A 15,017-nucleotide genomic window follows, 5' to 3' on the forward strand; every position below is an offset into this window, starting at 1 on the left:
GCACTGAAGGAGGCTCTAGTCAGTGGCCCAGTTCTGGTAAATCCAGACTTTGACAAGCCCTTTATGGTGTTCACTGACACCTCAGACAGTGGTGTCAGGAGGCAGAAGGAGGGGGTTTCAGTTTGGAGCTGGCTGTGGAGACGGTGGGAGGCCCAGAACCTGGGTCTGAGCTCCCTCCCCGCAAGATGGACCTGACTGAGGAGTCCTGTTTTCTGTACCTACAAGTTCTGTTTTAGACTATGTTCCTGTCATCTAATAAACCTCAGTGTTACAGACTGGCTGAGAGTCCCGGGGAATCGCAGGAAGTGGGGTGCTGGGCTCGGACTCCCCCTCACATCGTGACAGTAGATACTCCCCTTTCCTGAGAAGCAGTAGTGGTGTCAATTACCTGAGCAATGGTCTCAAGTTGCAGTGGGGGGGTCTAGGTTGGATATCAGGAAACACTATTTCACTAGGAGGGTGGTGAAGCACTGGAATGGGTTCCCTAAAGGGATGGTGGAATCTCCATCCTTAGAGGTTTTTAAGGTCAGGTGTCATAACTATAAAGGGAAGGGTAACCACCTTTCTGTCCACAGTGCTATAAAATCCCTCCTGGCCAGAGGCAAAACCCTTTCACCTGTCAAGGGTTAAGAAGCTAAGGTAACCTCACTGGCACCTGATCAAAATGACCAATGAGGGGACAAGATACTTTCAAATCTGGTTTCAGAGTAGCAGCCGTGTTAGTCTGTATTCGCAAAAAGAAAAGGAGTACTTGTGGCACCTTAGAGACTAACAAATTTATTAGAGCATAAGCTTTCGTGAGCTACAGCTCACTTCATCGGATGCATTTGGTGGAAAAAACAGAGGAGAGATTTATATACACACACACAGAGAACATGAAACAATGGGTTTATCATACACACTGTAAGGAGAGTGATCACTTAAGATAAGCCATCACCAACAGCAGGGGGGGAAGGAGGAAAACCTTTCATGGTGACAAGCAGGTAGGCTAATTCCAGCAGTTAACAAGAATATCAGAGGAACAGTGGGGGGTGGGGTGGGAGGGAGAAATACCATGGGGAAATAGTTTTACTTTGTGTAATGACTCATCCATTCCCAGTCTCTATTCAAGCCTAAGTTAATTGTATCCAGTTTGCAAATTAATTCCAATTCAGCAGTCTCTCGTTGGAGTCTGTTTTTGAAGCTTTTTTGTTGAAGTATAGCCACTCTTAGGTCTGTGATCGAGTGACCAGAGAGATTGAAGTGTTCTCCAACTGGTTTTTGAATGTTATAATTCTTGACGTCTGATTTGTGTCCATTCATTCTTTTACGTAGAGACTGTCCAGTTTGGCCAATGTACATGGCAGAGGGGCATTGCTGGCACATGATGGCATATATCACATTGGTAGATGCACAGGTGAACGAGCCTCTGATGGTGTGGCTGATGTGATTAGGCCCTATGATGGTATCCCCTGAATAGATATGTGGACAGAGTTGGCAACGGGCTTTGTTGCAAGGATAGGTTCCTGGGTTAGTGGTTCTGTTGTGTGGTGTGTGGTTGCTGGTGAGTATTTGCTTCAGATTGGGGGGCTGTCTGTAAGCAAGGACTGGTCTGTCTCCCAAGATCTGAGAGAGCGATGGCTCGTCCTTCAGGATAGGTTGTAGATCCTTGATGATGCGTTGGAGGGGTTTTAGTTGGGGGCTGAAGGTGATGGCTAGTGGCGTTCTGTTGTTTTCTTTGTTGGGCCTGTCCTGTAGTAGGTGACTTCTGGGTACTCTTCTGGCTCTGTCAATCTGTTTCTTCACTTCAGCAGGTGGGTACTGTAGTTGTAGGAATGCATGATAGAGATCTTGTAGGTGTTTGTCTCTGTCTGAGGGGTTGGAGCAAATGCGGTTATATCGTAGCGCTTGGCTGTAGACAATGGATCGAGTGGTATGATCTGGATGAAAGCTAGAGGCATGTAGGTAGGAATAGCGGTCAGTAGGTTTCCGATATAGGGTGGTGTTTATGTGACCATCGCTTATTAGCACCGTAGTGTCCAGGAAGTGGATCTCTTGTGTGGACTGGTCCAGGCTGAGGTTGATGGTGGGATGGAAATTGTTGAAATCATGGTGGAATTCCTCAAGAGCTTCTTTACAAAACACACTTTGATTCTCTACAAAAGAAAAAGGACACTAAGCTATCTAAACTACTATATGCCACAAGGGGCCACAACAATGGTTCCCGTAACCCACCCAGCAATATTGTTAATCTATCCAACTATACTCTTAGCCCAGCGGAAGAATCTGTCCTATCTCGGGGCCTCTCCTTTTGCCCCTCCACCCCCACGAACATGATACAGTTCTGTGGTGACCTAGAATCCTATTTTCGACGTCTCAGACTCAAGGAATATTTCCAACACACCTCTGACCAACATATTAACCCACAGAGACCTTCCTGCCAACACTACAAAAGAAGGATTCTAGGTGGACTCCTCCTGAAGGTCGAAACAGCAGCCTGGATTTCTACATAGACTGCTTCCGCCGACGTGCACGAGCTGAAATTGTGGAAAAGCAGCATCGCTTACCCCATAACCTCAGCCATGCAGAACACAGTGCCATCCACAGCCTCAGAAACAACTCTGACATCATAATCAAAAAGGCTGACAAAGGAGGTGCTGTCGTCATCATGAATAGGTCAGAGTATGAACAAGAGGCTACTAGGCAGCTCTCCAACACCACTTTCTACAAGCCATTACCCTCTGATCCCACTGAGAGTTACCAAAAGAAACTACAGCATTTGCTCAAGAAACTCCCTGAAAAAGCACAAGAACAAATCCGCACAGACACACCCCTGGAGCCAGGACCTGGGGTATTCTATCTGCTACCCAAGATCCATAAACCTGGAAATCCTGGACGCCCCATCATCTCAGGCATTGGCACCCTGACAGCCGGATTGTCTGGCTATGTAGACTCCCTCCTCAGGCCCTTCGTTACCAGCACTCCCAGCTATCTTCGAGACACCACCGATTTCCTGAGGAAACTACAGTCCATTGGTGATCTTCCTAAAAACACCATCCTAGCCACTATGGATGTAGAAGCCTCTACACCAACATTCCACACAAAGATGGACTACAAGCCGTCAGGAACAGTATCCCCGATACTGTCACGGCTAACCTGGTGGCAGAACTTTGTGACTTTGTCCTGACCCATAACTATTTCACATTTGGTGACAATGTATACCTTCAAATCAGCGGCACTGCGATGGGTACCCGCATGGCCCCACAGTATGCCAACATTTTTATGGCTGACTTAGAACAACGCTTCCTCAGCTCTCGTTCCCTAATGCCCCTACTCTACTTGCGCTACATTGATGACATCTTCATCATCTGGACCCATGGAAAAGAAGCTCTTGAGGAATTCCACCATGATTTCAACAATTTCCATCCCACCATCAACCTCAGCCTGGACCAGTCCACACAAGAGATCCACTTCCTGGACACTACGGTGCTAATAAGCGATGGTCACATAAACACCACCCTATATCGGAAACCTACTGACCGCTATTCCTACCTACATGCCTCTAGCTTTCATCCAGATCATACCACTCGATCCATTGTCTACAGCCAAGCGCTACGATATAACCGCATTTGCTCCAACCCCTCAGACAGAGACAAACACCTACAAGATCTCTATCATGCATTCCTACAACTACAGTACCCACCTGCTGAAGTGAAGAAACAGATTGACAGAGCCAGAAGAGTACCCAGAAGTCACCTACTACAGGACAGGCCCAACAAAGAAAACAACAGAACGCCACTAGCCATCACCTTCAGCCCCCAACTAAAACCCCTCCAACGCATCATCAAGGATCTACAACCTATCCTGAAGGACGAGCCATCGCTCTCTCAGATCTTGGGAGACAGACCAGTCCTTGCTTACAGACAGCCCCCCAATCTGAAGCAAATACTCACCAGCAACCACACACCACACAACAGAACCACTAACCCAGGAACCTATCCTTGCAACAAAGCCCGTTGCCAACTCTGTCCACATATCTATTCAGGGGATACCATCATAGGGCCTAATCACATCAGCCACACCATCAGAGGCTCGTTCACCTGTGCATCTACCAATGTGATATATGCCATCATGTGCCAGCAATGCCCCTCTGCCATGTACATTGGCCAAACTGGACAGTCTCTACGTAAAGAATGAATGGACACAAATCAGACGTCAAGAATTATAACATTCAAAAACCAGTTGGAGAACACTTCAATCTCTCTGGTCACTCGATCACAGACCTAAGAGTGGCTATACTTCAACAAAAAAGCTTCAAAAACAGACTCCAACGAGAGACTGCTGAATTGGAATTAATTTGCAAACTGGATACAATTAACTTAGGCTTGAATAGAGACTGGGAATGGATGAGTCATTACACAAAGTAAAACTATTTCCCCATGTTATTTCTCCCTCCCACCCCACCCCCCACTGTTCCTCTGATATTCTTGTTAACTGCTGGAATTAGCCTACCTGCTTGTCACCATGAAAGGTTTTCCTCCTTCCCCCCCCTGCTGTTGGTGATGGCTTATCTTAAGTGATCACTCTCCTTACAGTGTGTATGATAAACCCATTGTTTCATGTTCTCTGTGTGTGTGTATATAAATCTCTCCTCTGTTTTTTCCACCAAATGCATCCGATGAAGTGAGCTGTAGCTCACGAAAGCTTATGCTCTAATAAATTTGTTAGTCTCTAAGGTGCCACAAGTACTCCTTTTCTTTTTTCAAATCTGGAGGGGGGGAAGGCTTTTGTCTGTCTGTGTGATACCTTTGCCGGAATAGATCAAGGATGCAAGCCTCCAACTCCGGTAAAGTTAGTAAGTTCCCTAGCGAGAAAATGCATTAGGTTTTCTTTCTTTTGGCTTGTAAATTTACTGTGCTGGAGCCTGATACCTTTGTCTCTGAGAGCTGTTCCCAGCCTGCAGAAAAATCCTTTTGTTAAAACCACTAACACCTCTGCCTCCAGGCAAAGGGACAGAAAAAACTCTAACTAGGCTTGACAAAGCCCTGGCTGGGATGATTTAGTTGGGGCCGGTCCTGCTTTGAGCAGGGGGTTGGTCTAGGTGACCTCCTGAGGTCCCTTCCAAGCCGGATATTCTATGGTTCTATGAACTCTTGGTAAATAGTTCCAGTGGTTGATTACTCACTGTTAAATATTTACACTTCCTGGTCACAGCTGAGGAATCAGCCCCAAGTTTAAGTATATACTAGACACATTGCTTTTCCCAGCTCTCAAGAAATAAGCACAAGGCCTTCTCAATAAAGGGAGCTGTAAGTCGGTAGGAGTATGCACAGCTGTGCTGGAATCACCATGGCTGTGAGAATGCTGGGGGCCCTTACAGCTTTGTTCCTTCTCCTTGCTCAGTGTGGTAAGTCTGCTCCTGGTGCTGTGAAACACAGCCCATGTTTAGTGTGACATCTGTAGCTATACTTAAAAACAATGCTTTTAAATTAACGTGGACTGGAAGACTGCAATGGAGAAACCCAGCAGAGGCCAACTCAACTTCCCCCAGCAGACTGAGCAGCAAACATACTGTCTTACTGCTGGACCATCGCTTTAGCCCGTGCTCCATCCACCAGTGGACACGAGAAAATCGGCCGGGAACTTTGGGTACTTTCAGACACACTTTCAGCATGTGTAGAATTTTAGGTATAGCTGGATTTTTGGGCTTTCCAGACATTCAACAAGGGATGCTGCCTCCCCTGAGGAGCTCACAGTCTGAGACAGGCAGACTGGGAGACAGATGTTAGGGGAAGGGGAACAAATAGGGATTTTTTTTATACAGGTCAAGGAAATTCACTGTAGTTGTCTGGCAGAGGGGGATCTCCATGGGCGGCGGGTTTAAGAGGCCAGGAGAGGCTAAGCCTTTGCAAACAGGACGCAGCGCACCCCCTTTGGAACGCTGCCACCAAAAGGGCACCAGGGCTGTAGCCCCGCCCATGCTGCACCCCAAGGCCCTGCTCCCACTCGTTCTCTTCCCCCGTGGCCCTGCCTGTGCTGCTCCTCTTCCCGCCCCGTCCCCCCGAGATCCTGCCCTCATTCCGCCTCCTCCCCTGAGGGCCCCCTGCCGAGCGGTGGGCAGTGGGGTGCTCGGGAGAGGGGTCAGAGAGGCGCAAGCAGTGGGTGGAGGGGGACTTGGGAGAGGGGGCAAAGGGGTGCAGGCAGCTGGCGAAACCTGGTGAGTGGTGTGTATTTGGTTGTCATGGTAATAGCACCTGGTTGTTGCTGTGGCAACTGAGTTAGATTATTAGGGGATAGCCCAGCCCTTCAGTGGTGAAAATAAATGGCTGCTTTCCTGGCTCCCAGCTCCCTGTGTCTCCAGTGATTTCCTCCTAACACCTCTGCCCCCAAGGATACAACAGTGAGGGGGCCTTGGGGCAGAGAGGAGCAGGCCGGGGGGTCTTGGGGGTGGAGAGGCATGAGCAGCGGGCGCGGGGGCCTGGAGAAGGGGGCGCTAGAGGCGCGAGCCACTGGCAGGGGGTCTCGAGAGAGGGGTGAGGAGTCATGGGTGGAGGGGGATGTGGGGGGGCCTTGGGGTGGAGAGGTGTGAGCAGCTGGGGGGAGGGGCCTTGGGGGAGGGGCAGAGAGTCATGGGCAGAGTAGGGCGGGGGGTCTCAGGGAGGAGAGGAGCAGGCTGGGGGTCTTGGGGGCACAGAGGAGTGAGAGGCAGGCGGGGGGGCCTTGGAGCAGGGGGCCCAGCAGGAGTGGGGCCTGGGGCAGAGTGGGGGTGGAGTGTGGGCGGGGCCTCAGGGGGAGGAGGCCAAGTGGGGGTGAGCCTTGAGGTGGAGCAGGGGGCAGGGTCACAGTGCAGGCACTGGTGCCCCCCCTTCTAGGGAGCTTCTGGCTCTCATGTCCAGCCTCCACAAATTGGGAAGTCGCATGCCTATGGGGGCCTTCCTGAAAGATTTGCATGTGGATGAGGCTGGTCACCATGAATGGGCTGAGTGAGACGTACCATGCACAAGGGCCAGGTGCACAGTCTCGGGGGGTCATACTGTGCACAGTGCCCTGCTGAGGGGGATGTACCAGTTTGGAAAAGAGACAACTAAAGGGGGATATGATCGAGGTCTATAAAATCATGACCGGTGTGGAGAAAGTAGATAAGGAAGTATTATTTACTCCTTCTCATAAAACAAGAACTAGGGGTCATCCAATGAAATTAATAGGCAGCAGGTTTAAAACAAACAAAAGGAAGGGTTTCTTCACACAATGCACAGTCAACCTGTGGAACTCCTTGCCAGTGGATGTTGTGAAGGTCAAAACTATAACAGGGTACAAAAAAGAACATGGAGAACGGGTTCATCAATGGCTACTAGCCAGGCTGGGCAGGGAGGGTGCCCCTAGCCTCTGTTTGCCAGAAGTTGGGAATGGGCGACAGGGGATGGATCACTGGATGATTCCCTGTTCTGTTCATTCCCTCTGGAGCACCTGGCACTGGCCACTCTCGGCAGACAGGAGACTGGGCTAGATGGACCATTGTTTTGACTCAGTCTGGCCGTTCTTACGTTCTTATCATGCACAGGGGCCACACAGATGGGCTCTGGGGGGTGTACTGTGCCCTGTGGCAATGAGAGAGGCTCAGGGGGGCACCCTATGCACAGGTGCCATGTGGACAGGTTCAGTGGGCCAAACCCTGCTTAGGGGCTGTCTTGACTTCTTGTGCACTGTAGGTTGCAGGGTTGCTCCTAGCAGGTCAGGCTCCTGCATCAGATGGAGGGTGACTGCGGAGCGCTGGTCTCCCGGAGGGACACAGCCCACGCGGGCACTGGCGGGTCCTGCCGCGGACTGAGGCTGGCTTCAATAAGGTCTTGTGCTCGCAGCGCCGCCTAGTGGTGAAAGCGTGCCATACAGATTAGCATTCCCTTACTTCTCCCCCTTTAAGTTCTACATTTCTACCAATTTCAGTATTTACACTATCTCCGCTATCTTTGTAGATCAGTAGGTAGCAGTCTGTTAAGTGTCTCTGGATCATACTGTTTTTTTAATTTCATAATCCGAATGCATAACAACTTGGAGGCCAGGCGGACGGGCTCAGGGGGATGTACAGGGGCCAGGTGGACAGGCTCAGGGGGACATACCAGGAACAGGGGCCAGGCGGACGGGCTGACGGGGAAGTACCATGCACAGGGGCCAGGCGGACGGGCTATGGGAGCCATGCCGTGCACAGGGGCCAGGTAGACGGGATGATGGGGACGTACCGTGCACAGGGGCCAGGCAGACGGGCTCAGGGGGATGTACCGTGCATAGGGGCCAGGGGGATGGGCTGATGGGGATGTACCGTGCACAGGAGCCAGGTGGACGGGCTCAGGGGGACATACTGTGCACAGGGGCCAGACAGATGAGGACGTACTGTGCACAGGGGCCAGATGGATGGGGACATACCGTGCACAGGGGTCAGGCGGACGGGCTATGGGAGCCATACCATGTACAGGGACCAGGCGAATGGGCTCACGGGGATGTACCATGAATAGGCTTAGAAGCAGGTGGTGAGTGGCTGGCTCATGGTGGTTGAGGTGAGAATGTCAGAGGAGCAGAAGGATCAGGGCAACTTGGCATATGACACAGAGGAATAGGCAGGGAGTGGGACAAGGACGAGCATCACACCAGAGTGGCAGCAGAGGGTGCTGTGGAGGCATTTGGATTTCTCCTGGAGCTAAAGTTTGTAAAACCCCTGTAAGCAGAGAGGGAGGGGAAGATCCAGGGAGTGGGGTAAGGGCACCACTTTAAAAAAAAATTGTCAGCTGAAATTTGTGCTTTTCAGGGCCTGCTGTAGGAAGTATGCTAGGTCTCTAGCCCCATATGCAAGGGGAGGTTGAGCCTTCTATGCCACTTGCCATGTGTGGCACAATAGGATTGCAGGGCCTGGCTCACTGTGCCCTGGGGCCAGTATGAGGCGGATGTCATGCCACTGAACTCAGCAGTAACTCAGTGTAGAACTGGGGTAATGTGGGGGATCAGGCCCTGGAATGTCTGTTTGTCAGCTCATAGTTGGTCTGTTCCTGTTGCTAAAGAACATAAGATACTGGGTCCATCTAGGTCTTGTATTCTGACAGTGGCCAATGCCAGGTGCTTCAGATGGAATTAATAGAAGAGTGATCCATCCCCTGTCGTCCAGTCCCAGCTTGTGGCAATCAGAGACTAGGGACACCCAGAGCATGAGTTTGTATCCCTGGCCATCTTGGCTAATAGCCATTGATGGACCTATTTTCTATGAACTTATCATGTTCTTTTTTTAACCCAGTTATACTTTTGGCTTTCACAACATCCCCTGGCAACCAGTTCCACAGGTTGACTGTGCGTTGTGAGAAGAAATACTTCCTTCTGTTTGTTTTAAATCTGCTGCCTATTCATTTTATTGGGTGACCCCTAGTTCTTGTGTTAGGTGAAGGGGTAAATAACACTGCCCTGGTCACTTTCTCTGCACCCGTCATGATTTTATCGACTTTTATCAGATCCCCCCCAAAGTCATCTCTTTTCTAAGCTGAGCAGCCCCAGTCTGTTTAATCTCTCCTCCTAGGAAAGCTGCTCCAGACCCTTAATCATTTTTGTTGCCCTTCTCTGTCCTTTTTCCAATTCCAGAACATCTTTTTTGAGATGGGGTGACCAGAGCTGCATGCAGTATTCAAGGTGTGGGCGTACCAGGGATTTATAAAGTGGTGATATTTCCTGTCTCATTATCTATCCCTTTCCTAGAGGTTCCCAACATTGTGTTCATCGTTCTGACGGCCGCTGCACACTGAGCAGCTGTTTTCAGAGCATTTAGCATCCGTGCGGTGCTGTGAAGGTGCCCGGCACCAGCCTCAAGTCACTGGGCTCGCAGCAGAGCATAGCAGCTGAGGAGCATTTGCTGGTGGGGAGGATTCTGCTGAGAGCGGGTTTAAAGGAGAGATCTAATGGCAAAGGGAGAGTGGGCCCAGTAATGGGAAGTCCTTGGCTTTGTTTACTGGCTAGTAGAACAAAGGTTAAAAAATGCAAGTGGCTATGTCTGCCCTTGGCCCTGTAGCTGTGCAGCTATTACTTGCCCTGTGCTGGTCGTTACTGTGTTAATCTAGGGAGTGATTTGTGTATTATTTGCAGTGGTGACCATGATGTGCTTAGCACTTTCCAAACCCACTGGCTCTGAGGAGCTCTCAGTCTATGGGCAGACAGGCAGGGAGGCTGAGTTTGTGGGACAGGGAACAGCAAGCGGCAGTGTGGGTACAACCCTGCTGCACCTTCGTGGGGGCGCCAGCAGGAAGGCTGTGGGATGGAGTCTGAGCCCTGAGCCGAACCAGAACCGAACTGCAACTGGAGAAACAGTCCAAACTGGTGTTTTTACATGATCTGGACCCGAACCTGACCCATACTTTTGTCCTGCCTCCTGAACCGGAATGGAACTGAAACACATTAGGGCTACGGGTTAAATCAAAGGTTCTGTTATTCACCTTATAAAACCAGCCGACAGAGTAACAAATGGGCCTGGGATTGCTACCAGACAGGCCCAGCCTGGTCTAGTGAGAGGAGCATGAGGACAGGGGGAGGCCAGCCTACAAGAGTAAGGGGAGAGGGAAAGTTTGGGACCCACCTGCATGAGGCACCACATGGGGCAGTAGGGGCCCCAGAGACAGAGGGACCATCTTGGAGACTTTCCCTGGTGGGCTGCTCCCTGGACCATTCAAGCCCAAGGACAGAGATAAAGGCTGCCCAGCCCTTCTTCCCTTAGCCCCCTGTTCCTAGCCCCTAGGCAGCTCCTCCATCCATCTGGCCTACATGTGGCAGGGCCACGCTCCAAACCCACTCCCCACTGAAGTGAGCTGCAGGTCTCAGTCCCAACCTTCTCCCACCCTCCTGGTGCACTGCCTGATCCCCACCCCACACGGAGCTGTTCTTTCTCTTCCCCCGACCCGGCTCGCGGTGGCAGGCTCAGATTAGAGCAAAGCTCAATGGGTAGTGATCAATGGCTCCATGTCTAGTTGGCAGCCGGTATCAAGCAACGCGCCCCAGGGGTTGGTCCTGGGGCCGGTTTTGTTCAACATCTTTATTAATGAATTGCACCCTCAGTAAGTTTGCAGATGATACTAAAATGAGGGGAGAAGTAGATACGCTGGAAGGTAGGGATAGGGTCCAGAGTGCCTTAGACAAATTGGAGGATTGGGCCAAAAGAAATCTGGTGAGGTTCAACAAGGACAAGTGCAGAGACCTGTATTTAGGAAGGAAGAATCCCATGCACCGCTACAAGCTGGGGACCAACTGGCTAAGCAGCAGTTCTGTAGAAAAGGACCTGGGGATTACAGTGGACGAGAAGCTGGATATGAGTCAGCAGTGTGCCCTTGTTGCTAAGAAGTCCAACAGCATATTGGGCTGTATTAATAGGAGCATTGCCAGCAGATGGAGGGAAGTGATTATTCCCCTCTATTCGGCACTGGTGAGGCCACACCTGGAGTATTGCGTCCAGTTTTGGTCCCCCCAGTATAGAAGGATGTGGACAAATTGGAGGGAAACGAAAATGATTGGGGGCTGGGGCACATGATGTATGAGGAGAGGCTGAGGGAACTGGGGTTATTTAGTCTGCAGAAGAGAAGAGTGAGGGGGGATTTGATAACAGCCTTCAACTACCTGAAGGGGGTGGCAAGGAGGATGGAGCTCGGCTGTTCTCAGTGGTGGCAGATGAGAGAACAAGGAGCAATGGTCTCAAGTTGCAGTGGGGGAGGTCTAGGCTGGATATTAGGAAACCTATTTCACTAGGAGGGTGGTGAAGCACTGGGATGGGTTACCTAGGGAGGTGGTAGAATCTCCATCCTTAGAGGTTTTTAAGCATCCCTTAGCTGGGATGATTTAGTTGGGGTTGGTCCTGCTTTGAGCAGGGGGTTGGTCTAGATGACCTCCTGAGGTCTCTTCCAACCCTAATCTTCTATGATTCTGTCTGGGAGACAGCGATGTATACTTCTGCTGCAGTGATGGCTCTCCGGGGTGCTGCTGGCCATGCCCTATGGCCTCAGTGAGCAGAGCAGCAGAGAGAGAGAAGGGGGTGGGGGCGTGGAGAGCAGGGATGAATTTACTTCTCCGAAGGTTGAAAGTTGATTGGACCCAGTTGGGGACAGTAACTGAAGGGTTAATTTTTGTGCGTGGCTTGGAGCAGGACTGAACCCGAACGCATGGAATGCGACGGAGGCGAGTGGACTCGCTGGGGCTGAGCTCGTGCTCTGCTCCGAGGGGTGGCGAGCTTTTCCCTCGGGCGCTTGCTAGCGTGGCTCTCTCGCTGGTGCCTGGTCTGGTCCTTGCTCTCTGTGAGCGAGACCAGTTTGTCATTACACTGGTGCCCCTTGGCTCCTCCGCGTCCTGCTCTTGGTTTCATGGGGTTCCTTTCCCTTTCAGGGGCAGGGCCTCAGGAGGAAGAAGGGGTTCCGAGAGTGGTAAGTAGGATCCTGCTGTTCTCTTCTGCCTTGCTTGTGTACGGCCAAGCTCTAGCCAACGCGCTGGGCAGGGCAGTGGGGAGAGAGCGTGCACAGGGCCCCTCTGTCATGGGGCTGTGGGGAGAACAAGGGCTGCTAGCACTGCCAGCCCTATGTGCAGAGAGAGGACCCTCCTCGCCACCGTGGGCAGAGCTGAAAGCACAAGAAGACACAAGCGAGGCGGTTCAGGAAGGGAGGAGGGCTCCCTGTCCAGGCTGCCCCATCAATTCAGTTCATACAGCCCCCACCCTGCCACCACCATTCACTTTTCCCACTGTTCCTGCTGCCCATCCTCCAATTAGTTCCAGCTCCCCTGCTGATGCAAGACCCCCTGCCAGAGCTCAGGCACTCAGCCATCCCAGGGAATCCCCACGGGAATCGGGAATAATTCTGTGCCACATCCCTGGCACAGTGGAGGTTGTCCCCAGCACAGGGGCTCCCTGATTGCTGCAACACTAACACCGCAGAAATTAGATCATTGTAGTTTGGCTTCTGTCTTTCCAGCTGGCATGAGAGCACGCTGCCCTGGCACCAGCGTGCCCCTTGAATTACAGGCCTGTCTGCAGGACTGATGGAAACACCTACAGCAATGAGTGCATTCTCTGCAACAGGCGAAGGTAAGGTGCCACGCACAGCTGATTACATGTCGGTGCAGAGAGTGCTTTGCCTTAGGATGTCAGCGCAGAGAAGGCAGGGTTCACAGGCTGTCCTAGCCCAACGTAAAGGCAAACGGTGATGTTCCCGAGTGGCTCCAGAGTCAGGGGGCCTCTCTAGCACACGGGCAGTTTCATCTCTTGATGGTAGATTGTGACTCGGGTAAGAACCCCCCTTTGTACCCTATCCAGGCTGCCGGGTCCAGCCACATAGGAGCCAGTGGGGCTACTCTCTCTCCCCCTGGGGTGGGTGGGCTCCAGCCCTCTCTCACTTGCCCAAGTAGCTGAGCTAGACCAGTAGTGAGGGGGCAATCACTTTCTGCAGGTAACGGGAGCATCAGCAGGGAGTCTGGGACTGCTCCTGGGGCAGTGCAGCTGGCACACCGCCCCTCATTCCGGGCCATGCCCAGAATCAATTCTAGCCCCTTTCTAGCACATTGCAATAACACATTTCCTCACATACACAGCATTACCGCACAACACTCTGACCCTGTGCTTTAATCCAGGGCTCTCACTGACTCCAGCCAGCTCAGCTGTGCTGGCCTCTAGCAAATCAGAACAGTCCCACAATAAGAGGGGAGGAAGAGGTTTCAGAGTGGCAGCCGTGTTAGTCTGTATTCGCAAAAAGAAAAGGAGTACTTGTGGCACCTTAGAGACTAACAAATTTATTAGAGCATAAGCTTTCGTGAGCTACAGCTCACTGCATCCGATGAAGTGAGCTGTAGCTCACGAAAGCTTATGCTCTAATAAATTTGTTAGTCTCTAAGGTGCCACAAGTACTCCTTTTCTTTTTAGGGGAGGAAGAGACTCCCACCTGGCCCCAATGACATTGCACTTTTCTGACTGAATTAAGGAAAAACGCTTGGGCTGGATTTTTAAATAAATTAGCAAAATACACATACTGCCTTGTGCTTGGATTGCCCTTTGCAGTTACCACATTTGGATGCCTTGTCAGTTAGGCACTGGCACACAGGTAGACATTCGCAAAAAGAAAAGGAGTACTTGTGGCACCTTAGAGACTAACAAATTTATTAGAGCATAAGCTTTCGTGAGCTACAGCTCACTTCATCGGATGCTGTAGCTCACGAAAGCTTATGCTCTAATAAATTTGTTAGTCTCTAAGGTGCCACAAGTACTCCTTTTCTTTTTGCGAATACAGACTAACACGGCTGCTACTCTGAAACAGGTAGACATTGCACCTCATCTGCGTGATAGTGGCGTTCACCAGGAGGGAAATTGTGCTTTTTGAAATGGTCAACTTGCCAGAATTTTTCAGAGCGGAGTGAGTCCCACTGCAGTTTCCTTGTATTTCCCATTCCAATATTTTTATATGGTCTCACTGGGCCAGATTCTGCCCTGGTTTACATCCCATGGAAGCCAATAGCAAACAGACTTGGCTTCACCAGTTTTGAACAGGATGTCAGCAATCTGACCGATTTTTTGTGTAATTAGACACACAAAAAGCACCATTGTATGCTTAATTTGTACATTAAATTAGCAGCATTAACTCTTCAAATTGGATAATTGTGCATACAAATAACCAATTATGCATATAACTGGCTACTATGCTAATTCTGTATGCAGTTTAGATGTGTAATAATGCACACATTTTGAATGGAAAATTGAACAGTTTTTAGAAAATCAAAACTATTTTCTATTTGCTAGACAAAAATCCTAAATGTCACCTAAGCAATATTTTCTAAAACTTTTATTTTCTGGTATTCTAGAATAACCAGGCAAGATATCCAGATTGTGAAGGATGAAATATGTTAATATTTGGAGCCCTCCAGGACACCTTATGAACCACAAGAAAGCTCCGTAATTGATGCTCTACTCTCTAAGTTGATTCAAAAGTACAAATAACGATAATTTCAGTTGTTATTCTGAATAATAAAATTAGCATAGGAAGCATTCA

General features: G+C 50.4%; 1 protein-coding gene across 1 annotated transcript; it reads left to right on the plus strand.

Moving 5' to 3' along the window:
• The first annotated feature begins 5,192 nt into the window (after window positions 1-5,192).
• SPINK4 (serine peptidase inhibitor Kazal type 4) lies at window positions 5,193-15,017 on the plus strand. The gene is given in 4 exon segments (XM_038401489.2): window positions 5,193-5,386; window positions 12,373-12,410; window positions 12,954-13,066; window positions 14,830-15,017. Coding segments are annotated over 4 exon segments (279 nt in total). The 5' UTR covers window positions 5,193-5,304; the 3' UTR covers window positions 14,876-15,017.

Source organism: Dermochelys coriacea, chromosome 5, assembly GCF_009764565.3.
Source record: "Dermochelys coriacea isolate rDerCor1 chromosome 5, rDerCor1.pri.v4, whole genome shotgun sequence".
Lineage (NCBI taxonomy): Eukaryota > Metazoa > Chordata > Testudines > Dermochelyidae > Dermochelys > Dermochelys coriacea.